This window comes from Mercenaria mercenaria, unplaced genomic scaffold (genome assembly GCF_021730395.1).
Source record: "Mercenaria mercenaria strain notata unplaced genomic scaffold, MADL_Memer_1 contig_948, whole genome shotgun sequence".
NCBI lineage: Eukaryota > Metazoa > Mollusca > Bivalvia > Venerida > Veneridae > Mercenaria > Mercenaria mercenaria.
The window spans coordinates 23,226-49,332 of record NW_026463866.1 but is presented as its reverse complement, the minus strand read 5'-3'; the positions used below and the strand labels follow the sequence as shown (position 1 = coordinate 49,332).

At 32.5% G+C, this 26,107-nt stretch overlaps 1 protein-coding gene across 1 annotated transcript; it reads left to right on the top strand.

Annotated features, from left to right (window-relative positions):
* The first annotated feature begins 17,873 nt into the window (after positions 1-17,873).
* Positions 17,874-22,866, top strand: LOC128546104 (uncharacterized). The gene is made up of 5 exons (XM_053536371.1): positions 17,874-17,960; positions 18,301-19,988; positions 20,122-20,149; positions 21,932-22,030; positions 22,654-22,866. The coding sequence occupies exons 1-5, from the start codon at positions 17,928-17,930 to the stop codon at positions 22,864-22,866; spliced, it is 2,061 nt and encodes a 686-aa protein (XP_053392346.1). The 5' UTR covers positions 17,874-17,927.
* The last annotated feature ends 3,241 nt before the right edge of the window (positions 22,867-26,107 follow it).

The following is a 26,107-nucleotide window of genomic DNA, read 5'->3' as shown; positions in this document are numbered from 1 at the left end:
TTTTATAAAATAAATCCAATAATTGGATACGGTTTTAATGAATACGTAAAAATGAAAAAGTATTTTAACCGTCATGGTGCCTGGATATATTCAACATATGAAGATATGGCCGGTCTGAGCTATTTGAATACATTTCAATAAAGATCTGTAGATTTTAAAGATTTTATACACATAAACCAACAATATAAAGTAGCTGTACCAGATGTGCTTTTGAGGGGTGTGTTTATAGTCGAAAAAACCGGAATTTATATAATAGATATTAAGATTTTATTAACGGGGGCCAAGCCCATAGGTGAACCGGATAAACCGATTAAAAGCCCAATATCACATTTTATATTTAGGTGGTGGAATAATGATGATGATCTAATTTTAGTACAGTTATCAATACTGTAAATATAGCAGCCGAGGACTTTGACACTTATCAGTTAGTATCTATTTATAAGAAAAAAATTAAGATTTATTTAACACAAGGGACAATGTTTGACATTCATCCTTATGACGATTCAACATCTACAGAAGTAACATTTACGCTTTTGACGGATAGTTACATCAGATTCTACATATCGGATGAACCTATATCTTATGATAGAAACAGACTTTTGAGTTAATCTTTAGTTTTTATTAAAACTTTTATTAATTACTGTGTTTTTATTTAACTGGAATAATTAATATAATGGGAATATTTAATAATATAAATGAAAAAGTAAGTAAAATAGAAAAACAATTAGAAAGACAATTAATAAGAAAACCTCCATTGTTTTTAACATGTTATACTCAAGATACCGATGGTGGATTATTTCAATGGAAAACTGTAAATGCTAGTCCTGGTTTAGTTCAAAATGGTAATAATGTAAGAATTAATTTTAATTGCATCTTAATTATTCTTGTTGATGCAATTAAATTAGATAAAGGAGAAGCTAAATTACAACTAAAAAATAAAGAAAACGTAATTCTTCAAAGTTACAATGCAAAAAATAACAGAAAAAATGAATCTATTTCTATTAATTATGCTAATAAATTTAAAATAAATGATGTTATTTATATTAATTCTTTAAACGTTATGAATATTCAGTTAACAATTTATGGTTCTATAATTTAAGAGTTAATTTAAGAATTAATTTAAGAGTTAATTTAAGAGTTAATTTAAGAATTAATTTAAGAATAAGCTAATGTATCAATACCATTATCAAGAATATATCTTTTATCGTCATAACATGATAAAGATGTTTTATTTATAACATAACTGGAAAGATTATGCTTATCAGAACGAATAACTTTAAAGGTGTGATTAGTTTGGGTTGAATTAAACAAAGTATCTTTGTAATTTTTATGAACTATTGTTTTCTTAACAACAAGTTTTTTAATTCCTTTACATTTTTTAATATTAACTTCGTTTTCTAATAAATATGAATACATTTTACTTCTTAATCCAACAAATTCAACAATGGAAATGCCGGCAGCTTCATCTTTAAATTTTCCAATTACTTTTTTATTATTATCGAAGTAAAATTTTGAGTTGTTATCGTAATCACTATTATCAAATAAATCTTTGTCCTTATAAAAATCCTCAGATGCATCTTTGGTTTTTATTTCATAACATAATGAATCAGTGTCAGTGAATAGTAATTTACAATTACCCTCGTACTTTTCCTTAATATAATTATAATGAAAATCATACATTAAATATTTTGATAAATCTAGAATGCACATTCCAACATAACAAGGTCTGTTTAATAACAAACTTTCTTTTATTCTATGAATACCAAACAAATTCTTGTTAAACATCGTTGAACTAACAAATGAAGGTTTGGCTATATATTTTAATAAAAGGTTTTCATCATGAGTTAATTTAATATTAACCCTCTTGCGTAAATTCTCCATCGTCTTACCGAATACAGAGTTGTTCATTAACTTAAAAAAGTCTTTTTAAATGAATTTTTTGCTTTAGATCTTTTTTGAGTATTAAAATCAATATATTTTTTTAACCAAGGACTTTCGTCAAAAGTTAATATTTTGTGTATTTTTGTTACTTTTAACCCTAATTGTGTATATTGTTCAAGATTTTTATAATGAACTACATAATTTTGTTTTTTCATTAAAGTTGGAACTAATTTTTTTACATTACTTTTTCCTATTTCAAATTTTTCTTTAATATTTTTACTATAGTCAGAAAGCCATTCGTCTGGTATTTTGATTTTTTCAGGAGCTAAAGGATAATCATTGTGGGTTTTATGTAATTCTTTTGGATATTCAAGATCACATTCAACTATAAAATTACTTTTACCTTTTGCAATTAATTTCTTGAATTGTTTTTCGGATATAAATTTAAAGTTTCCAGAGGGTAAAGGTTGACTCATGGCCCAACCGTAAAGGTTATTGGTATCGAGGTACATAATGTATTTGCTGTCAAGTTTAGGATCATAATCTTTCATATATTTATTGTTTGCTTTACTATATCTGTTTGAAATATAACTTATTCCTCCTCTCAGTCCCTTTTCAATAAAAAGATACATATCAATATCAGTTATTAAATCTAACTTAATTCCAGTCATTTTTAACATTGCATCCCAAGCTAACCCAGGACTACTAAAATAATGACAAGGATCTAATTTGTAGTACTCTAAACATAGTTTTCTAAAATTTTCGAATACATCAGCTAAAAGTAATACGTCAGTTTTTAAATATAGATCATGATATTCTCCCATTGTTTTAATTTTAAATTTTTTCCAGATATTTTTAGCATGCTCATATTCGTTGTCAGATATGTGTGTTTCATTTAAAATTGAATAAAAATCTTCTTTAGAAGGTAATTTTGTTTCTTTGAATTTTTTAAATGAATCCATGTAATCATATGGATAAACACCTTTTGTTTTTAATAATTCTATGTAATCAAATTCTTGAGATAAGTATTTAAATTCTGGAATATTTTTTACTAGGTTATCCAATGATTGAGACATAAATTGGAATGAATCAATAAAGACCAAGTCAGAAATCATAAATGCCATATATCTTTCCATATTGTTAGGAATAACATTAATTTCTTTTTTAAATTTTCCTATTTGTTGCATAATAAAATGACCGTCATAACCTCTTAAATTATGAAAAATAACAGGAATTTTGTGTGTTAGTCTAAAATTAATATTACATTCTGAGTGAGCACTTCCTCTGAATTTTCCTGTTATATGACAATAATCCCGGACAGGATTTTCATTTTCCTTATATTCTTTTTCACAGATATGACAAAACTTTAGTTTTTTAAATTCACTTTCATCTTTTTTAGACATTCTCAAATCTTAATTAAAATGTTCTTTAAATATTTCTTTACAATATTCCTCTTCCTCAAGCATTTTTTCAATAAACTTATAAACTGCATTAGGGCCTCTATAAATCTGGGTTGGTTTAGTAAAACTGTTATCATAACAACAAACAACTTTATAGCCGTAACCACAATCTATATGATTTTGATATGGTTCAGTAAATGAAGATTCAGTTGATGGTAAAGCAGTTAAAACTTTTTTAGTTATTGATTCAAAATCAGCATAAATTACAAAAGGTACTGCTAAACCTTTATGATAATTTTTAAATTGTACTTTACTTCCCTCTTTTGGCATTTTTACACCTTGGGTACCATTAATAGCTAAACAATTTGGTATGTGTTCATTTAATATTCTTTCTTGAGAAAAATGTTGCAGACAGCTTTTACAGAAATGTTTTTTATTTGCATGTTTTGTTTTGTTAAACATTAATCTATTAAAGTCTTTTATCCAAACATAATGTAATTTTTTATCTTTATTGATTAATAACATGTCACACCTTTCGGAATATTGATATTTTGATATGTACAATGGATAGATTCCTGTAGGTTCTTCATATCCAAATATATTAAATGATATTTCATTTAAAACTTCTATTTTAGGTATTTGATTTAATGTTACAGGAAATTTAATTCCAGTATAATCAAGATCGTTTATATGTTTTTTATATTTTGAAATTTTTTGAGGGTCTTTTTTAACAGGAAATTTATAAGCTAAATGACACCATCTAAAACATTCGTTATCATCATTCTTTATATTTATTAATCCTTTCATTGGATGTTGTAATGGTTTTGGTAATTCTAAATAACTTGAAGCAGCCAAAGGACTATACTTATATCTATTTATATAATGAGCATCAACTGACTCTATTCTCCAGCCGCTTCCTTCAGAAATCCAATTACCAATTCTATTTATTATTTCATCAAAAGCTTGACGTAAAGTTTTTTTTATTTCATTTGTATTAATTATTTCTAAAGCCTTTGATTGAAAATAAGCTGATTTATATATTGTATCAGTTTTATCCATTTTTGCAAAAGTTATTTTTAAAACAACTTTTATTTTTATACCTTTTAAAGTTTTAAGTTCAGATTTAAGTATTTCATAAGAGTCGTTTATAGTTGAATATAATTGATTCTTTGGATCTTGTCTATATGTAATTTTAATTTCAAATTTCTTATAATATTGTTTTGTAGATCTCTCGATTTCCATCTATATATTATATTTAGAAAATAAAATTCGTTAAGCAAAAAAGGATTAAAAAATAATAAAATAAATAAAGTTTTAAATTATCTTTAAGAAGAATTAAAATATTTAAACTTATATCTTTTTCCATTAGTTTTTGATATTCCACATTTTACTCGGTTTTCTCCTTTGCAGCACATTGTTATTAACCCAGAATTAATACAAGGTCTTTAGACGCTGCATAATTGCTTTTATATGTTTTTTCTTCATTAGTATCACAGTCGGTTACAATAACTTTTTTAGGGTTGTTTCGAATATTATTTGGTCTGGGACAATCACATATTTTTTCAGCATTTTCTTCTTCAGTTAATAGACAACCACAGTTCCATTCAAATAAATTATTTTTTAAAAGATAAGGATCTATAACATTTTGTAATTTATCAATAACGTGATTTTTATATTCATCGCTAACTATTTGATCAAGTTTTGATTTAATAACATTTCTTCTTTTAAGAACTTTCTTATATGAATTTTTGTCTGGATTCATTATTTCTCCTAAAGTGCTAGATAATTTTGGCATAATCATTCTATCTACCTTTCTATTAACCATCTATATATAATATACTTATAGAAAAAATCTTTAAAAACGCACCTAATGAAATTATATTGATTTGAGAAATTTGTTTATATTATCTATATCTTTTGAATAAGATTTTAAAGTCATTTTTTCTAAATTGTTATCAACTGTTAAAATTTTAATACCTTCTTGAGACATTCTGTTTAACCATTCTTCGTGTAATTTGTGTAGTTTTTCTAAATAATCTAAACCAACTTTGTTTTCTTCCGTTCTGTTTCTTTTTTGAAGTCTTTTAAAACATATTTCTGGGTCGGTTTTAACATAAACAAATCCATCAATTGGGTTTTTTCCGTATGGTTTTATAATATGATCAGTTAAGAAAAGATTGTATACTGCCCACTCGGGGTCATTTATAACACCGTTGTCGTGATGTTGTTTTGTAAAAACGTTACTGTTAGTTAAATAACAACGTTCAAGGACAGAAACACCATCAAACTGTTTAGCAGAAAATAACATTTTTATATGACTGTTTAAAGTTGTTAGCTGAAAAGGAAATAAATATTTGGAAGGTTCTTGAGCAGCAAGTTCAAAAAGATTATATGAATTATAATCAGAGTCCATAACATTTTGCCATTCGTGAACTGGTTCTGGAATTATATTAAAATTAGGATTATATTCTTTAATAATATCTAGAAACGTACTTTTTCCTGATGCAATATTACCTTCAACTGAAATAATTTTTCTCATTTATATAAAATACTTATAGAAAAAATCTTTAATAAATCTTTAATAAATCTTTAATAATCTTTATTAACCTTTAATAACCTTTAATACAACTCTTCTTCTTTTTTGCTTTTATATCCGTTAAGTTTAAATTCCTTCATATGCATTTCAAGAGGTGTTGAATAATTTTTTTCTTTCTGCATTTCTAATAGTATTGTAAAAATATCCTGAATAACTTTTTTCTCTTCTTCTTTATTTACTTTTCCAGGATCATTAGGGTCATGAACAGCTAAAGCTGCAATTCGTGCTTTTGTTATAAGTTGTTTTATTTTGTGATGATGTGCTTTTAAAATAAATTTCTTATCATCAAGTTTTAGTCTGTTAGTAAATATGGTAATTACTGATGGAACAGCGCCAGCAACTGCTACAAATATAGGAATAGCTGGAACAAGTGCTAATGCAGCTGAACAACCAAAAACACCTGCTGTAATATATAATCCGGTACTTACTCTCCCACAAAATTTATAACTTTTTCTGTAAGCAGCAGCTAGTTTAGTTAAGTGAATGATTAACTGATCTATTGTTTCTATTCCATTATTAGAAATTAGATTTTTATGACTCATTTATATAGTTAATATTAATATTTTTCAACTTAAATTTCATCCAATTCACTAAACGGTACCCAACTATTAAATTTTTCATTGTAACCTTTCCATTTTACTAAAGCTTGTTTTTTCTTATAGTCTCGTCTAATAACTTTTTCTATTCTAAAAACCTCTTGTGTAGTAGGTAAAAGTTCTTGTTCATAAAATGAACCTTGAATTATTTCATCATTTAAATCTTTAATAGTGTATGTTCTGGGATTTGTATTATTAATTTTATAAATTATAAATATTTCCTCTGTCCAGTTTGGTGTATATCCTTTTTCAAAATGTCTTTTAAGTTTGCTTAAGCGAACTCGATCACCAATTTTAAATTTTGATTTACTCTTTGGTATCTTTAAATCACCATATCAATTAAAGTAAACAGTACCTTTATTTAAGTTTTTACTAGCTTCGGTTGGTTTCATTTTTATACTAGAATGTTTTGTTTTGTTATATTTATCAACCATATCCTGCAATTTATCTAAATAAGTATAAGTATTATTTGCTGTAAAATATTTCCACATTATTCTCTTTAAACTTCTATTAAATCTTTCTATTACTACAGCCTTTCCTTCATTAAATGTATGGTACATATTAATCTTATTCTTATGCAAAAATGATTCAAACTTTTTATTATAAAATTCTTTTCCTTCATCTACCAATAAATTTGTTCGAATCCTTGCAGTCTTCGGGGACTTTCGCTCCTGAATTCTACCTTTTAAAATTATTTTTTCAAATGCTTCAGTAACAGATTCTCCAGTTTTATTCTTTAATGGAATAACCCAAGCATATTTACTGAATATATCAATAACGGTTAACAAGTACTTTACTCCTTTATTGTATTTTGAAAAAGCTTGCATGTCAACTAAATCAGCTGACCAAGTATCATCAATATCATTAACTATCACTCTTCGTTTCCTAAATTTTCTTTTAATTGGTTTGTGTAATTCTTCTGCTAATTCATCGCTCCAATTTATTTCGGGGGTAGTAAAAGTTTGCTCTACCCCCTTTTCCCGTTTTTTGATTTTTCTCCGAGACCAAGTTTGTATTTCGTGTTGATAGCTGGTTTTACAACTAAATGTTTTGCAATCTTTTCTCCAAATGTTTTTGATTTAGTTTTATTTAAGGAAAGCATTTTTTTGTCGCATGTACCCTTTTTTACACCACTGTCATAACAAAAGTCATGGTCCATACATACTGCATCCAGTTCGTTGACAGGAGGTCCGTTATCTAAAGGATTTCCTGGTCCACAATAGTTATATCCTGGGAGTGTTAAACCTTTCTTAGGTAATAAAGGTAACATTGCTTTGTGAATATCTAAATTACCTGCTGTGATAGTACTTTTAACAAACTTTGATTTCATTTTTCCACAAGATGCGCAGGTAGCCATTAACATTCTTTTCCCATTTTTTGCCGTAACATAGTGAGGATTTATATTATCAGTAAATTTTCTTTCTTTCAAACAATATATTTTATTTTGTAAACTCATTATATTATATGTGTTTAAATTTAACTTTAAAACTTTTTAGTCGGTTTTTACTGGGTTTAAAACCTGTGGATTTTAAATTGTCCGGCATTGACCAGTCCTGACCAAGGGTCAAAAGGTCAAATGAGGTCAAAAACGCCAAAAACATCATGTTTCTAACTACTACCCATGATGGGATCCGGCCAGTTTTCGATAGGAACTGAGATATCATGCCAATACAAGTTTTGTACAAGTTTGATCAAAATTGCTTTCAAGATGTGGTCTCTATCTTGTGCACAAGAAATTGTGGACGGACGGACGTCCGGACGACGGGTGATCACAAAAGCTCACTCTGTCACTACGTGACAGGTGAGCTAAAAATAATATTACATTTGTGACTTTCCACATTGAATTTATTAAACTCGATGAATAAAATTGATAAAATGCTCGGCAGAGCCTCGCATTTTATTATTTTATTCAACTTGTTTGATAAATTCAATATGAAAAGACACGTATGCAATATCCTCTATGTAAATAAGAAGTGCCTATGGTTTTGTTAGGGTGTATACTGTTTCACTGCTGTTTGTGAACAGACTAAATGAAAGCAAGACAGCTATTTTCCTGTTGGCCGTCCGACTGACAAAATTTTAAAGTATGCCCTGCGCCTAATTATGACGATCACTTCAGTGGTTTGAAAAAAAAAATGCAGCAAAAACTGTACAAGTAGTGTGCTCCAAAAGGAAACTAAAAAAAAAAAATTTCATAATTATATGAATAAAGTGAATCTTTTAACTGAATTTAATGTTAACTAAGTCACACTGATATATCATTTTTTTAAAAATATCTTCAACAAATTTACATTCAATATCTTATTTGCCTAACTGGGGTGATTTCTCCAGTCAAAATAATTTTTATCAATACTAAATAAAGTAATCAGACTGTTCCATCTTTCAATTTGGACAATTTCATTTAATAATACTAAATAGGGGTATTCATAAAAAAATTACAATTTGAATTGCGGACAGGGCAGATCATGATCAAGCTACATGAATCTGCAGGATGATCTTGATCTGCACTGGTTGCTAATGCAGGTACAATGTTTCCACTAGCAGGCTTAGATACATAGTGAGACTGCTTCTAATGAACTCCGTTTGTCATATTAAATATATGAAATATATATGTGACGCTCTGGGCAAAAAGGAGGTAATTTGCCAAAGTAGTGAGATTGAGATTTTTATACTTTGTATAAGTTTATTATATCATCTTTCAGAAAATGTATATATTCTTATACCTACATTACAGTATTTACAGTAAGACATGAGCATTAACTATAAATGTACAGTCATGTATGTTTGAAACAATGCCTAACGTCATTACTTGATGGCCTTTTTATCACTTAACGTCATTTAGCCAACTATCCTGTTTTCAAGTGGTGTGCCACATAATTATTTTGTATTTAATGTTTTGCACTATGAATATAGCTATATATCAGAAGTGGCCCTTGTCAGTACATAATTTTGACTATATGAATTCTAAAGTAATTTCTTTGCCTGTATGAATGTAATATGATATATGTGATTGTTTTATTCACAATATTTTTTTTGCAATTAATGAGCCTACCTGTGTGAAAACCCTACATAGACAACATATTACATCTAGTTTTAGTATATTCAGAAGAAGATGTAACAGCCGCAACATGTGTTAAATAATGTAACATTTCTTCACAATACAATATAAAGTACCAGTATAGGTAGTCAAATTTGTCATAAAGTCTTATGGGCACATTATGTTTTATCAACACTACATGGACTACAGTCATATGGTTCTAAATATTTAGGCATTGACAACAGACAGCTGTTCTATTTTTGTGTTTATCAAAAGCTGCTCATTCAAAGTTTTAAGTGAAAATAGATTTGACTAAGAAATTCTTAAAGGCCCCAAAGAATTAAATTGAGTTCTGTCACTAAAACCATCAACAAAAATTAATGTTCTGTAAGAAACTGTGAAAAAGTGTTTTTAAATCGGAATGTTCCAAGAACATTAAAGCGTCATGCCTCCAGATCGTTAGACAACAAAAATTGTTTTTTCAGATATCTTGAAATAAATGCTAAACTTAATTACGGACCAACTTTATGTTACGGAAACACGAGAATTGGCTGTTTTTACTACTTTTTATGATGAAAATTGAAAAGTTTTTGTCAGGCTTTTACTCCAGGTAAACTGTCTCGATTCTAAATATCTCTATTTTGAAGTCACTTCAGCTACAGTGCTACTGGTTACGAAGACGGGAAAACGTCTTTATTGCCGTGGCTGTCCAGGGTTTGATTCCTGACACGGTCATCTTTTTTTCTTGCTTTGGTATTTTTGAAATATTTTAGAAACAAAAAATCATGATAAGGCCAAACTTTAGTTTGAAAGAACGATTTTTTTAGCCAAATCTGGAGGCATTCTTCTTTAATGATATTTTTGCTTGCAAGAGTGTAGGCAATGCATTGCTGTATTGTAGCTTCACCTGGCCGGAAGTTGACAGATTGTGTCCAGGGTTTAATTACTTATTAGTTTCTGTGTTGTTAATTACCGAGTACAGTTACTGGATTCCTGGTTGCTTTTGGGTTTCTCCTGAATAAAATGTAGCAGTGATGAAGTGATACAATGCAAAAATTTAGAAGTTTCACAAAAAAACGTTCAACATCATGGAAACCATTTTTGTAATTTTTAGTAAAGAGATTTTATTACTTACCAATTATTTTACCGCTTGCAGTAGAGTCAGGTGGTGTACTTCTGGTTGCTCTGTCACTATGTATTGATGTATCTGAAAAGGAGTAAAAGTTTCCTTTCCTTATTTTTGGGGTGTGTGTGTGTGTGTGGGGGGGGGGTTGGGAATCATAATTTATATATCATAAAGACTGTCTAAAGCTGAAAAGCTTGCATGATTCTAATACTTTTTGAGATACATGCAAAAAAGAAACGACAACTAAACTTCACTATTTTTACATTTTTCAGGGGCCATAACTCTGTAATTAGTAATTAGATAATTAACATTTTTGTTCTGGCGACATGGTAGTTTTGGCACTACGGCTTAGTTCAAGCAAGATTATTTTCAACTTAGAACATGAATTTGTTTTTATTTTTGCTTTTCTTTTTAAAATACTCATCAAAGCCAGTTCTACTAATAAAAGTCTTATAGGACCGATTATCCTGTCGACAAGAATCGGCAATTTTTGTGAGACTGGGTCTCTAAAACATATGCGAAACACAAATGAAATTAATAAAATTTCAATGCACGGACAGATGGACAGACAAACAAAGGCCTGTTGCATATCTAAGTGCCTCCACACACCCTGCTTTAGAAGGGGAAAAACAACTGTAGTCAAATACAGAAACTATGATGATATTTAGTTAGTTGGAGCACTCCAGACAGTTTTAGTATCTGTGTCACTGGCTGCCGAGGACCCAGATTCACTGTTAGTGTTGTTGCTATTGTTCGCCAATTCTGTCACTGAAAATCAAATAAACAATAAAAGTGTAAACTGAAGATAACTTTATAGTTATGTTCATCACTTGATCCTAGGAAACTTCTGATGATTTTGATTTCATTTTTCATGTTTAGTGTAAATCTATCAATCATATACATGTCAGATAATGTAATTATTTTCAAAATAATCAGATCCATTGCAAAACATGCATTATTTTTCTTAATAAATATTACATCATATTTTTGCAGGCAGGCTCATTTTATCTCTGCCAACTGTCAGCAACATAGTACTACTGTATGTGATGCAGTACATAACTAATATAGAATTTACCTTTGTTATATGTTAAAACTATTACATAGCTCAATATTTCCTAGTGCGTCAATTAAGTCGCACCACTTGTGCACCTACACAAAGTCATGTATGTAAATAAGAGCTGTCCGTAAGATAGCACACTCCACTATTCCGCGACTTGACAGTAAAATGAATATATATGTCGCAATAACAGACCTCTACATTAAAAGGAAAATATACCAAGGGGCATAATTCTGTCAAGAACACAAATTGGAGTTATTGGGATTGTTACCACACATGCAGATGATGATGGTCAAGATATATTTTGAGTTTCAAGTCATTATCTTATATAGTACCAAAGTTATGTCCAGAAAACAGAGTTTGTTAAAAAAAAGTATAAAGGTGGCATAATTTGGTAAAAAATACAAATCAGAGTTATGGGGATTGTTACCACACATGCAGATGATGATGAAAAAGATACATTTAAAGTTTCAAGTCTTTATCTTATATTGCATTAAAGTTATATCCAGAACACAGAGATTGAAAAAAAAAATCTTTTTAAAGAGTAAAAAAGGGGCATAATTCTGTCAAAAATACAATTAGTTATGGGGTTGGTAACTATTATGCAGATGAGGATTATAAAGAATTCTTTTAATTTCAAGTCATTCTCCAAAGATATCTCTATAAATGAAGCTTTCGAAAAAAAAATTAACATGAAAATATTTCCAAGTATAACAACTTTGTACCATTCACCTTGGGTATAATGGACCCAGCCCCTGCACATACTGTGTTTGTATGCTGAACAATATTTATGTGTACTAACAGTAAGATTAAGCAATAGTAACAAAGATATGACAGAAAAACAAAGGTTGCTGAAAAACTTTAACCTTAAAAATAAACAAAGTATAACACCTTGGTGATCTTGACCTTGGGTGTAATAGGTCCAGCCCCTGTACATATTTTGTTTCTATGCTGGACAATGTTTATAAATGTAAAGTTACATTAAGATATAAGCAATAGTAACAAAGCTATGACATAAAAACAAAGGTTGCCGAAAATCTTTAACCTTAACCCAAGTATAACACCATGAGTACAATAATGGGCTCAGCCTCTACACATACTTTGTTTGTATACTGGACAATGTTTATGTGAAGTTACAGTAAGATATAAGCAATAGTAACATAGATATGACAAATGTTTTACTGGACCTTTAAACTTGTTACAACTTAAGTTTTACTGGACCTTTAAACTTGTGACAACAAAGTGTTACTGAGGGTCACCATTTGCAATGACAGATTGCAGTAATTTGGCCAAAAAATGTGCTTCCATGGTGCAGTCGTAAGAAGTCACAAATAAATAGATCCTAATTTTCCATTTTTTGCACATTTGCTTGTAAATCGGGAGCCAAATAGGCAATGTTTCAACCTGGGATGGATTTTACAGAAAATAGGACACTTTTCATGCTGATATTCACATGTTTTCGAGTTGTTTATTTGAAAACATGTGAATATTAGCATGAAAAGGGTGTTTATTCTGCTGACCACTTTCTGAATTGTGACAATATGAGGGTACCCAGGCAGCTGACTTCAGTTTACTTGCATTTCACTGCATACTATTTAACACCCCTTTTTCTTTTGGTTTTCTTGAAGCAAATGTATGGATGTATTTTGTGGAAATTAGTTCTACAATGGAGTGAAATCTAGAAACTGTAACAAAACTGTTCTGAAGTAGCTGAATTTTATACTGAAGAAAGAACAATTTCTTTTACTGGTATATTAAGCCAAAGAGCTATAAAAATAAATAGATTGGCAACTTGAAAGGCATATAGAGCAAATCTCGTCAACCTCCCGTGACAAAAAAACGAGATCTCGTTTACCGGAAGTGGCGCTTTCTCAACGCGCTATTTTGTATGCGAAAGCAATTATTCATCGGTAAAATAATTATCACCGTATGACCACGCTTCTTTCGATGGCAAAAAAAACGTGTACTTCGTGTCTTAAGACCATTTCATATTAAACTAATTTTGTTTTAGAAGCTAACATGTATTTTAAATGTAGTTTTAAAGGTACAAATTGTAACTCGATGCTCGCCGATGTTTGTTTTTAGTAAGATAACGCCGAATCACGCTCTGACACGAGCTCACGCGAGATTACAGCCAGTTGCCATTCTGTGTATTTTATACTTCTTTGATTAAGCCTGTTAAAATAGAATGCAATTATATCAGTTAAATAAAAAAATAGTATCTAAATAGAAATTGGCATCCAATAGATACTAAAATTCAACCTAAATAAATAAATATTCTTTAGAATAGTTCTAAATATAATGTTTTATTAGCATTTAAATAAAAATATATCATCTAAATAAAAAAATGAACCTAAATAAATAAATATAGAATATAAATAAATTTATAGCATTTAAATAAAAAAGATATAGATCTAGCATCTAAACAGAAATGATAGCATATAAATGAAAAACATATAATATTGCAACACATTACATTTGACATACAGGCAATGTTTTAAAAATTGTATATTACTTTTAGTAAAATTATTTTCTTGTCATTCAGAAGTGATGATTTTTAAGCTGGTGAAATGTTCACACATGATTTGACCATAATTTGGGTCTCTAGTTTCACCTTTCAGTGTAAATATTAAATAATGCATAAAAAATGAAATATTTCAATGCAAAAATTTTAAATGAATTTGGGAACATTGAGTCTCAGTGGGACCATAGGGAGCCGTCATGTGCTATATATAGATGACAGAAGGGATTTCATTTGTTTAAAATGTTTTTCTTAGATGAAATTCGGGAAGTCATATTTAAAAAAAAATCTCCCTTGTTTATATTTATGTTATTTTTATGGGTGATGTTTTTTTACATATTTTTTATGAGTTCATGAATTTCACCTATAATGAAAAACCTTTTAAACAAAAAAATCCCCTCTATCATAAATATTTCCCCCTCTTGTCACAGCATGTGACCGATTATTTAGCTTTTACTTTTGCTGTACACAGTGAAAGTAAAATGCATTTCCTCTGCTAATGTGCTATTTTACAGTGATCAGGGGTCAAATTTAACAATAGTTTGTTCTAGCTGAAATTAGCAGAGATCCGTAACAGCATATAAACATCTCTGAGCTGAATTTTTTTAACCGGATGTGTGTAAGCACGTTCCCATACACTTGTTTCACATTGTAGAACATCTTTAACATACTTCCAATACAAAATTGTCCATAACTTGGTCAATTTTTATGCAATTTTGATGATATTTTTTTCATAATGTAGATCTAGATTGGAAATTTTTGCATTAATTTTGGGAAAAATACATACTTTTTGGCATTGGGAATATAGCCGAATAACAGCTATAAAAATGGCCGAACCCCCCCCCCCCCCCCCCCCCCCCTGAAAATCCACTAGCTATAGCTTGAATGTTTGTCTATATTTGAACCCTTGTGATTTAAACCATTTTGTTGCCATTTTTACTTGATATTTTCACAAAATTGCATCACATCTCCAGTTTTCAAAAGCACATATCTCAAAAACTAATGGGAATATTTTTAAGATCTATACCTCATTTCTTACCTGAAGACATGTACTTTCAAACTTCAAAAAACCGAATCCCCTAATATATACAGTATAACGTATTATCGGACAGAATTCGTAAAAATAAAGTTTCACACGACTTGCCATAAACAAGACTCAGAAATCCTCTCTCACTTTACAGCTGCATGTGTACTTTCAATTTCTCAAAAGTAGATTGGTCGGTATAACGTCATATGACTTGTTATGTATACAATCAATCTGAAGTGTTCAAAGTGGGTATTATCGGCCATGCCGGGGTATTACCGGACACGTATTTATGACACTAGTCATACACCATCAGTTTGATTTTGGCATATTCAGTAGGAAATATTTTGTGGAGTAATGCATTTCTAGGCAATATTCAATCCTGTATACATGCAATATAGATCTACTCTACATTTTTTTCAATTTTAGCTGATCACTGTAATAGCATTCATAGGCGTAGCAAGGATTTTCTGGAAAGGGGTGCAAATATGGGACGAATGACGGTAGGTGCAGGAGGGGGTTTTGTTTTGGTCTGTGTCCCCACCAGCCCCTTCAGCAATTCTAATTAAAATTTTGCGAGCTACAAGCAGAAATTTTGGACTGTTGTAAAATTTACTATTAATGCAGTTGATGCAGTACCCCCTTTTTTTTAAAAACAAGTGTCCGAAAATACCCCTTGACGGGCCTCCATGGAAAGCAAAGCGTTTCTGTCATACAGAATACATTTCTACCTTGCATTGTTTGTTTATCAAACCGACTGTACACACTGGTGCCAAATCACCACTTGAGCACGCGTATATTATCATCATTGTACATGTTTTCAAAGAAATATTCCAACAATTGTTATATCGGAATGTTAGTATTTGTAACAGTAAGCGGATTTATTCTGCATAAGTGAATATTTTTGTTTGCATTTTTGTTACCTTTTATCGATGTTGCTTCTGTAGTCGTTTGAAATCAGGCGGAAAAAAAATGTGACCGGTGTAATAATGCATTTTTATGAATATATCGTTTGAAATAACTGATGTTCATGGTTTGTCCGATAATACCCCATGTCCGATAATACCCCGATCGACGTTACAAAGATCTATACAGTTGGTTGGTCAGTTCTGGATCATAGGGGTTACGGATCACAGCACTGCATGTATACACTTACATGACAAACATAATCATTTAGTTCTGAGCATGAATATTTGCTTCAATGATGGAAATAACATACTAAAAATAACCTTTGCAGATCACAGGAATGTGAAAAGAAATCGTATTTTGTCAATCTATGTGATCCGGAACTCACGCAACAGGGACACAACACAATCGAAATTATATTATGTTTTTGACAGTTTAAACTTTGTTTAAAAAAGGCAGAAGCAAGTGGGCCTACCTACAATACACATAGATCTACACTTTAATTTTTAACAATCTGCAGTACCCGAAATCGATCTAATTATATAAAACATTTAAAGATCTGAAAAAGTGAAAAGACTTCTTACCGTAAGCAAATGTTTGGCCGGTCCCTTCTTTAAACCTGTCACTAGATCACGGATTTCTCTTTCACACTCGCAGGAAAGAATCTTCTACACTGAAGCACCATGCCATCCTTCTCGATATTATGTTGTTAAAAAATAATTTGTAACGTAAGTTTGAAGTATTTTATAGACAATTCGAACTGCTGAAACAGATGGAGCTCAAATGATCAATGGCTGCCTTATTTACACTTTAGGCGAGTCCATTTTAAATTACTGCAGTTCTGTTAATATTTGTTTGATTTAATTTTTATTTTAATAGATCTATAATCAATGTTAATGGTAACTGCATAATTAGCTTTACATCATTTTAATAATTTCATAATAAATATCATAAACTTTTTTGTATAAAAACGTTAGTAAATAAAATAAGTATTTAAACTTGATTTACCTATTTTTAAAATGGAATGAAACCGTCCATGATGCTGATTTTATACATCACAGCGGGCGGCACGCGCTGCTTGTCGGCACGCGCTTGATGACAGGAAGTATCGCCGAAACATCAAAGGTGTCCTTGATTTTGTCCACCGACACGGGTGACGAATCGTATATTTAACGACCAATTACTGGCAATTAGGCGCCGCTAATTATTTAATAATTAGCAATCATCATGGAGATCAGACGTGTGCTTGTTTCGCTGATTTGTTCGACCTTCTGTCTTGCTTATTTTCCACAGGAAAAGGTAAGTAAATAAAAGTTTTTATAAATAAAACTTTAAAAGTTCTATAGATCTACAATCAATAATTGTAATTTTATTCAAAAATATTCATTTTTCATCATACCAATATTACCTAGGGTATAACTGTTTCATTACAGAAATACAAATGTACATTCAATTATTCAAAATAAATATGAATTATAAATTCTTAAATTTATATTAATATGCTGCATGTTGGCAGCCTACTTCAAATACTTGATTACCTAGTAGAAAAAAGAGTACCAGAATGTTTAGCTCTTATGCAATACTTGTCTTTTTTCTAATAATTTTCAGGTAGAAATTTGTTTCTGAGACATATATTATTTCATGTAATCATATCGTCGCGGGTCCTGTTTTGACAATGACCTATTTCGACGCCATCTTTGTTTTCCTTCCCAAGCGCGCAAGCGACATCGATGACGTCACTTACTATACACACTATTGTAGTACACACGTTTTACTATCGCTTATGAAAATTATGTGGAAAGTGAGGGATGCAAAGGTAAGAATTATCATATTTGTTAGATATTTACTTGTTTTAGCTAATGCAAAAAATTCCTAAACTTTTAAAGCTATTTTTTTTGCAAAAATGAGCGTGGGAAAATCCATGACCTCCGTCTGCTACGCTCATTGTTTTGTTTATTTGGTCACGTGACAGTCATGTGACCAGCTAGGCTATTTTTGTATTTTTTTTCACCCTTGAGTACAGGGTACGCGTTATATCTGTTTAGTGCGTTATATGTGATATACTGTTAATTGAAATTTAATTGGATGTTATGCCTTGTAGTCGCATGGTTAATGGCTGGGGATGAATTAGTTTAACTGTTATTCTTTTATTTCAGGTACCACAGAGGAAGTACAGATGTTATTCTCCAACCTCAATGGTAACCGCCTTGGAGAAGGTCAGGCAGACAGGTGCTCCTGTCAAAACCACAGCAAGGGAGTTTGGCATACCAGAGGCCTCTCTCAGACATAAGCTCAGTGGGAGAGTTGACCCTGAAGCAACACATTCAGGACCACCACCAATGTTTTCCCAAGAGGAAGAGTGCCATTTTGTGGACCATCTAAAATTTATGTCAGAGTGTGGATATGGCTATAGCAGAGCAGAAGTTGTGGACATGGCAAGTGAATATGCTATATGCCTAGGCAAACGCGACAGTGAGCATCCGCTTTCATTGAAGTGGTTCTGTGGATTTATGTCACGTTGGCCAGAACTCAAGGTATTGAAACCACGTGGTCTGGAAATTCAGAGGGCTAAGGCAACCACTGTAGACTGTGTGACAAAATATTATGTAGAACTTGGATCCATCTTGGAAAAGTACAGCTTGAAGAACAGACCTGAACGGATTTACAATGTGGATGAGAAGGGGTTGTCTACTTCCCACACCCCACCAGCAGTGGTTACAGGTCTTAATTTCAAACCTCAAGCTGTCACCTCTGCTTCCAGGACACTTGTTACTGTGATAGGCTGCGGTAATGCCCTGGGCTATAGTGTGCCACCTTTCTTCATATTTCCTGGTGCAAGGATGAGGCCTGATCTGTTGGAGGGTGGAAGTGAAGGGACTGTCACAGAATCTGGCTGGAGTAACAGCACTGTATTCAGAAGGTACATTGAACATCATCTGATTAAATACTTACCTGAACGTTCTGTTGAAGACCCTGTTCTTGTACTTTATGATGGACACAAGTCTCACATTAATTTGAACCTGATTGACTGGGCCAAGACACAAAATTTGATACTGTTCATCCTTCCTGCACATACCAGTCATGTTTTGCAGCCACTTGATGTGGGTTGTTTTGGACCATTTGAAAGAGTGTACAGTGCTGTGTGTCACAAGTTCATGCGCGAGCACTGTGGGCAGAGCATTACACGTTACAATGTCTGCTCACTTGGATGCTCAGCTTATTCAAAGGCTCTGTCAGCTGGTAACTTACAGGCTTCATTTCGGAAGACAGGCATCTACCCTTACAACCCCAATGCTGTTGATCCATCCAACTTCAAGCCGTCTGAGGCCTTACAGCAGGAAACAACTCCAAAGAGCTCAGACAGCCAGCATGCTACCTCAAAAGATCCTTCACAGTTTTTTGGTTCTAAGGCTGCTGGGATCACTTCAAAGAAACCTCCCACTAAGAAACGGCGGTATCTTAGTTATGTTGTCAGTGGTAAGGCCATCACAGAAGAACCGGTGATAGAGCAGATTAAGGAGCATGAGAATGCCAAAGCCAAGAAGTCCACGTCTCCGAGTCGGAAAAGTAAATCTGAACCTCAACCTGGACCATCTGGGACTGCAAGGCCAGTAACAACTTCTGCTGACAGTGACGTCTCACTTGATGAGGACACTGACACTGATCTGTGCTGTGTATGTAATTTGTTTACCCCACAGGATGTCCGCCAGAGTACTTCACTCATATTTGTCAAGTGGGTACAGTGCACAAAATGTGGACATTTGGTTCATTTAAGGTTTTGTACCCCAGTGAGAGTTGTTAGAAGGGGGGATGATTTTCTATGTAAGCACTGTACTACAGAAGAGTAGATGGACAGTAGGCTAAATAAAGTTGACATAGTTATCATGTACATGTTTTTATAATTATGTTGTTACTATGAGGTAAACATAGAAATAAAATTTAGAAAACCCATTTATTTATGTGTTTAAATATTGTAGAGGCAGGTTGCAGATACTGGTGGATAACGTAAGTATCACATATATCTTGTACTTGTTCCAACAGTGTGTTACAAAGATATAATTAGGCAGCCAATCAGAGGCGTCGTTTCAGGTCACTCTCAAAAAATATGGCTGCTCCCATGCATGGCTGGATATGACAGCTCAATGAAAACTAAATAGAAAATTTGGCTCGGTTGTACAATCGTTGTTTAGTACAAGGTTTGTTAAATCTGAATAAAACATTTATCAATTGAAATCAGGTATTAGCATTTTAAGGTGACAAATAATTCCTTAAGGGCGTCGAAACTGGTCACTCGAGGATATAATTACTATATGTCCTTGTTCATTATATTTTTGGATTATGGAGGCAGTACTTATACGTAAGACTTCAGACTTTCAAAAAACAGGCTAAGTTTAAAAATCATCTCTTGCTAAAAAAGAATAAAATTATCAGAAGTAAACTAACTTTTAGATCTAATTTGCAACATGTCAGTTTTAATAAGTATATACCCCTCACAGGAATTGGTATTATAAGTAACTTTCTCAGAAAATATCTTTGACCTGAGGGCATTTAAGCAACTTGAAAGCTACTATTCAATTCATACTTGAAATTTGGTTTGTCTGCAGAATAATGGTTTGCATGATAGGTATCATTTTTTCCCATGTTTTCTATTGTAACATAGTGTTATACTTTCATGGGATGGAAAATTAAGAGATGTTGTATATTTTCTCATGATTTGCAGAGAAAAATCACATACAGCTGAAAATTGTCATTTATTGATAAAAACTGAGAAAAAAATGTGTTTTAATTGTTTTTTAGATCGGTAAGCTGTGAATTTATATGTAACAAAGAATATACTGTACTATTTGGGAAACTCTTGTCTTTGTAATTGCCCTAACAAATATCTTTGTACAAATTTTGAATTAATTTAACCCTTAGCCTGCTGGCGGCAGATGATTCTGCCTTTGCGACCAGTGCAGACCAAGATCAGCCTGCACATCCGTGCAGTCTGATCATGGTCTGCACTGTTCGCTATTCAGTCAGTAAATATTCAGTGAAAACCCTTTTGAGTAATAAGTGGTACTGTGCAAATTAAAAGATGGACCAGTCCATTATAGAAATATAGCAGGGTAAGGGTTAATTTAACTAAATACAATTTCTGACAAATTCCCTCCCCATTTCAGAATTATGTTAAAATTCTAAATTTAATGTTTGCAATGTTCTCAAAGAAGTTGAATACCTAAACATATCATTAGGCCTAAAAAAAATTCTTTGTTTCTGGTAACATGCTCAAAAAATTAGGGTAGGTAGGTCGGAATTTTTTTTTTTTTGAATTTTTTTTTTAAGGGAGACTTTTTTGAAATTATTTTTTGTCAAAAAAAAAATGATTACAAATAAGGGGGTTATGCCTTTAGAGCATCAGTAAGTTGATTTTTCTAACAACACTGGCCGTGTTTAAAGGATAAAAAAGTACAGTTTTGCATCTTTTTGTTAAAAAGTTGAAAAAATATTCTCCAAGGCCATAAACACATTTAGGGTCGGACCAAAAATTTAGGGTAGGTCGGGATACCGGAAACAAACATTTACTTTTTTTTATTTTTACGCCTTATTGGGCATTTATAATATAGATGACTTTATATAATTTTATCCATTTTATAAAATAAATCCAATTTTAGGATTTAATTATTTTGGCAAATTTCTGGAAGTGCAACCACCAATCGAGTACTAAAAGTCTTGTCTTATTTGGAGACAGATGCCCCCTCTCCACCCAATACATATTAGGCTAATACTTCTATTTCCTTATTTCAGCTTCCAAATGGTGAAACTGTGTTGAGCTGTTTTCTTTCTGCAGATATCGAAGTTGTTACAACAGACCCTGTTGGAAGTTCTTTCATTGATTCAGATATGGTATGAAAAGTACTTTAAATTTTTAAATGCCCACTGTAGTAAGGTAATAGCAATTGCTGGTCAGTTCATCTATTAGAAACTTGGCCACCCATTCTTATAAAATGGATAGATTGAATTTATATTTTGATACACAGGTATCTGTTCATTAGTGCAGGTCAAGATTGAGTAGGCAGACTGGAGTATCCAGACAGAAGTCATTGGGGGATGGAGTCCATGGAGCAAAGTCATTGGAGCTTGAGTCTCTGGATTGGGGTCTCTGGACTGATCTCAGGACTGGAGCCTTCAGACTGGGGTCTCCTTACAGGAGTCTCTGCACTGGAGCCTTCAGACCGGGGCTCCTGACTAGAAACTGTGAACAGGGGCCATCACTCTGATATCGCTCGATTGGACTCACTGGATTGGACTCATTGCAGCTTGAGTCTCTGGATTGGGGTCTCCAGACTGGAGCCTTCAGACTGGGGTCTTCTGACAGGTGCTTTCAGACTGGGGTCTCAAATTGGAGTCTTCAGACTGTGGTCTTCTGACAGGAGTCTCTGTACTGGGGTCTCTGACTGGTAACTCCGAACAGGGGCCATTGGAGCAGAAATCACTCGATCGGACTCACTGGATTGGACTCATTGCAGCTTGAGTCTGTGGATTGGGGTCTCCAGACTGGAGCCTTCAGACTTGGGTCTTCTGACAGGTGCCTTCAGACTGGGGTCTCAAATGGGAGTCTGATAACCGGACCTCTAGACCTGGAGTCCAGAGATGCATTTACCGGACTTCTAGACAACCCGTATAGGGCATCAATAAGAATAGTAATCTTGAACAGTAGAGAATTTACAAAGAGCCAGTAGACTATATTTTATCTTTAAAAATGGGTGATGATTTCAAAAATTTGTTTTAAATACATGGTAAGTCACAGAAAACAGAAGTATTTATCATTCTTTATTTACAAAGAGAATTACAAAGAGCATTAAAGAATTATAAATGCTTCTGTTTCCTGTTCGTGACTTACCATATATCTAAACCTTAAAGCAATGAGAAAAATACGAGAACAAACTTTTGAAATCAGTTACATTTTTATGGCCCCGAAGGGAGGCATATAGTTTTTGAACCGTCTGTCGGTCTGTCAGTCTGTCGGTCTGTCGCAATTTTCGTGTCCGGTCCATATCTTTGTCATCAATGGATGGATTTTCAAATAACTTGGCATGAATGTGTACCACAGTAAGACAACGTGTCGCGCGCAAGGCCCAGGTCCGTAGCTCAAAGGTCAAGGTCACACTTAGACGTTAAAGGTCATTTTTCATGATAGTGCATTGATGGGCGTGTCCGGTCCATATCTTTGTCATTCATGCATGGATTTTAAAATTATTGGGCATGAATGTGTACCACAGTAAGACGATGTGTCACGTGCAAGACCCAGGTCCGTAGCTCAAAAGTCAAGGTCACACTTAGACTTTAAAGGTCATATTTCATGATAGTGCAATGATGGGCGTGTCCGGTCCATATCTTTGTCATTCATGCATGGATTTTAAAATTATTGGGCATGAATGTGTACCACAGTAAGACAACGTGTCGCGCGCAAGACACAGGTCCATAGCTCAAAAGTCAAGGTCACACTTAGACGTTAAAGGTCATATTTCATGATAGTGCAATGATGGGCATGTCCGGTCCATATCTTTGTCATTCATGCATGGATTTTAAAATTACCCAGTGGGCATTCGACGTCGTAACGACGTTGGATACGGACCTCGATTCGACTTTGTGTTTTTGGTTGAAAATGTAAATTTTTTAGACGTCGAAACAACGTCGATTCAACGTCGGTTGGGTTTCCAACGACGTGTCGCGTGCAAGACCCAGGTTCGAAGGTCAAAGGTCCTAAACTCGAACATCGGCCATAACTATTCATTCAAAGTGCCATCGGGAGCATGTGTCATCCTATGGAGACAGCTCTTGTTTTAGATAAAACATAGACTGCTCTTTGTAATTCTCAGTATTCATAACCGGACCTCTAACCTGCTCTGTGTGAGTTGTCTAGAGAGAATCGGACCCCTAGCCACTTCCTCAAAAGATTCATAAATTTTGAGATTAGTATCATTTTTTCTTTATAGAGTGAATCGTTTGATCTTCTTTGATCACTCTTTGCTGACATTGATGAACTTCTAGAAGATGATTCAATGGAAAGTTCAATGGACAATTCATTCTCTCGGGTATGAAACAGACTTGTAGATAAGTTTACAGTTCTAGTAGAATGTCAGCAGTAACATCTATTTGGCTTATTTAGGAATAGGGTAGGGTAGGTAGAAGGAGGGAATAAAAAAAATAAAAAAAAACAGTTACGCAATTTTTCTTTTTACAGATTTTTTTTGGAAAAGGGTAGGGTAGGAGGAGAAAAAAAATCAGTTAAATTGTTGTTTGATAATATGATAACTTATTAACAAATGTGCATTTCAACATCAGGATTTATGGAATGATGAACACTATGCCTGTCTATGATAGTGTAACTGAGAAATAATAATTTCCTTTGCCATGCTTTGTGGTTGTTTAGAGCACTGGTAGAAGTTCAGATGCATAGGAATTATATCACAAGCCCGTACTCAGAGGGAGTGATCTAATTACTCACATCTAAACGACTAACCCTGCTCTAATCAACGACAAAGCAATGTAAAGGATTTATTATTTCCATTCTGATGTGTTCAAAAGACAAATCACTATATGCGACTTTAAAATTGAATTTGAAACATTTACATTTTCTTATTATAATATTCAAAAATATACATTTAAATAATATTCACACACAACTTTCCATTAATACAACATTACACTTACATAGCATATACAATGATAAAGTGGGGAGGAGTGTAGTGATAGTAGGCACTTACAACAGTTCAATCCCCAGTCTGGATTTTTTCCTCTCGGTTATTTTAGGTCACCATCTGTAGACCATTTTATTAATAATTGTTTCAACATATGGTATGATATACACACATTTTGGATACATGCACTACCAATTTTTGATTTTTATATATGTGTGTAGCACTAAACAATTTATTTTATAGTACTGCTAGATATCATACCTGGGTTTTGGTAGAAATGCATAATTTCGAGGCATAGACATTAGAACATCAATTTCAAATGCAGATTTTACATCTTGATCCTTGGAACTATTGACAGTCTCAGTGGGTGGGGTTTTCATCTTACACTAGATGTATTTCATGTTTGCTTCACTCATCACATCAATTTTTTTTTTCATCTGGCAAAATCTAGGGTCGGCGGGTCGTAAAACGAAAAATAAAAAAATTCTGGCCTTAACATTAACTGAATCCTCTGCTTTTTGAAAGCCGATAGTCAGTTTAAATGACTACTAATGTGGTTTTTCAATGTATTTTGACTGGTTTTTTGTAAAAATGTAATTATTTTAACTCTTCCCTTGCTAATCGCAATTGTATCTGACTTTGCGACCAGTGCAGATAAGGATCGACCAGTCCAGATCAAGATCAGCCTGCACATACATGCAGTATGATCATGATCTGCACTTTTTGCTATTCAGTCAGTAAACTTTTCATGAAAACCCTTAGGCACCATTTTAGAAATTTATCAAGATCTTGGCAGAGTGCCCAAACATCTACCTAATATAATATAACATAACGGAATATTCGAGTATTCGATTATTTAGAGACCGTACCATAGCTCTTCACATTCTTCGATTTTTAAAAAACAGTGGTTTTTACAAGAGCACCGGTAACGATACAAAATGTAAACAACGAACTCTGTCTATAAATCATTTGAATTAATGAATGATCGTCGATCTTAGTCATAATACTGATTGATAGTGAATGCTAATGACTCCATGTGTTGCAGAACGGTACCAGGGCACTAGACAACTTTTGGGGACAGGTACCCATACCCTCAGGAAGGGGAATTTTTCATTGTTTTAAGACAAAAAGGGGAAGTTTTTAGCCATATATATCTTACTACTTTTCACACTTATTAATACTGTTTTCAATCATTTCGAACTAATGTAACTGTATTGCAGCAGTAATCTTCCTTAGAGGCACTATAATAGAACTTGAAAGAGAGTTCATATTTAGTTGT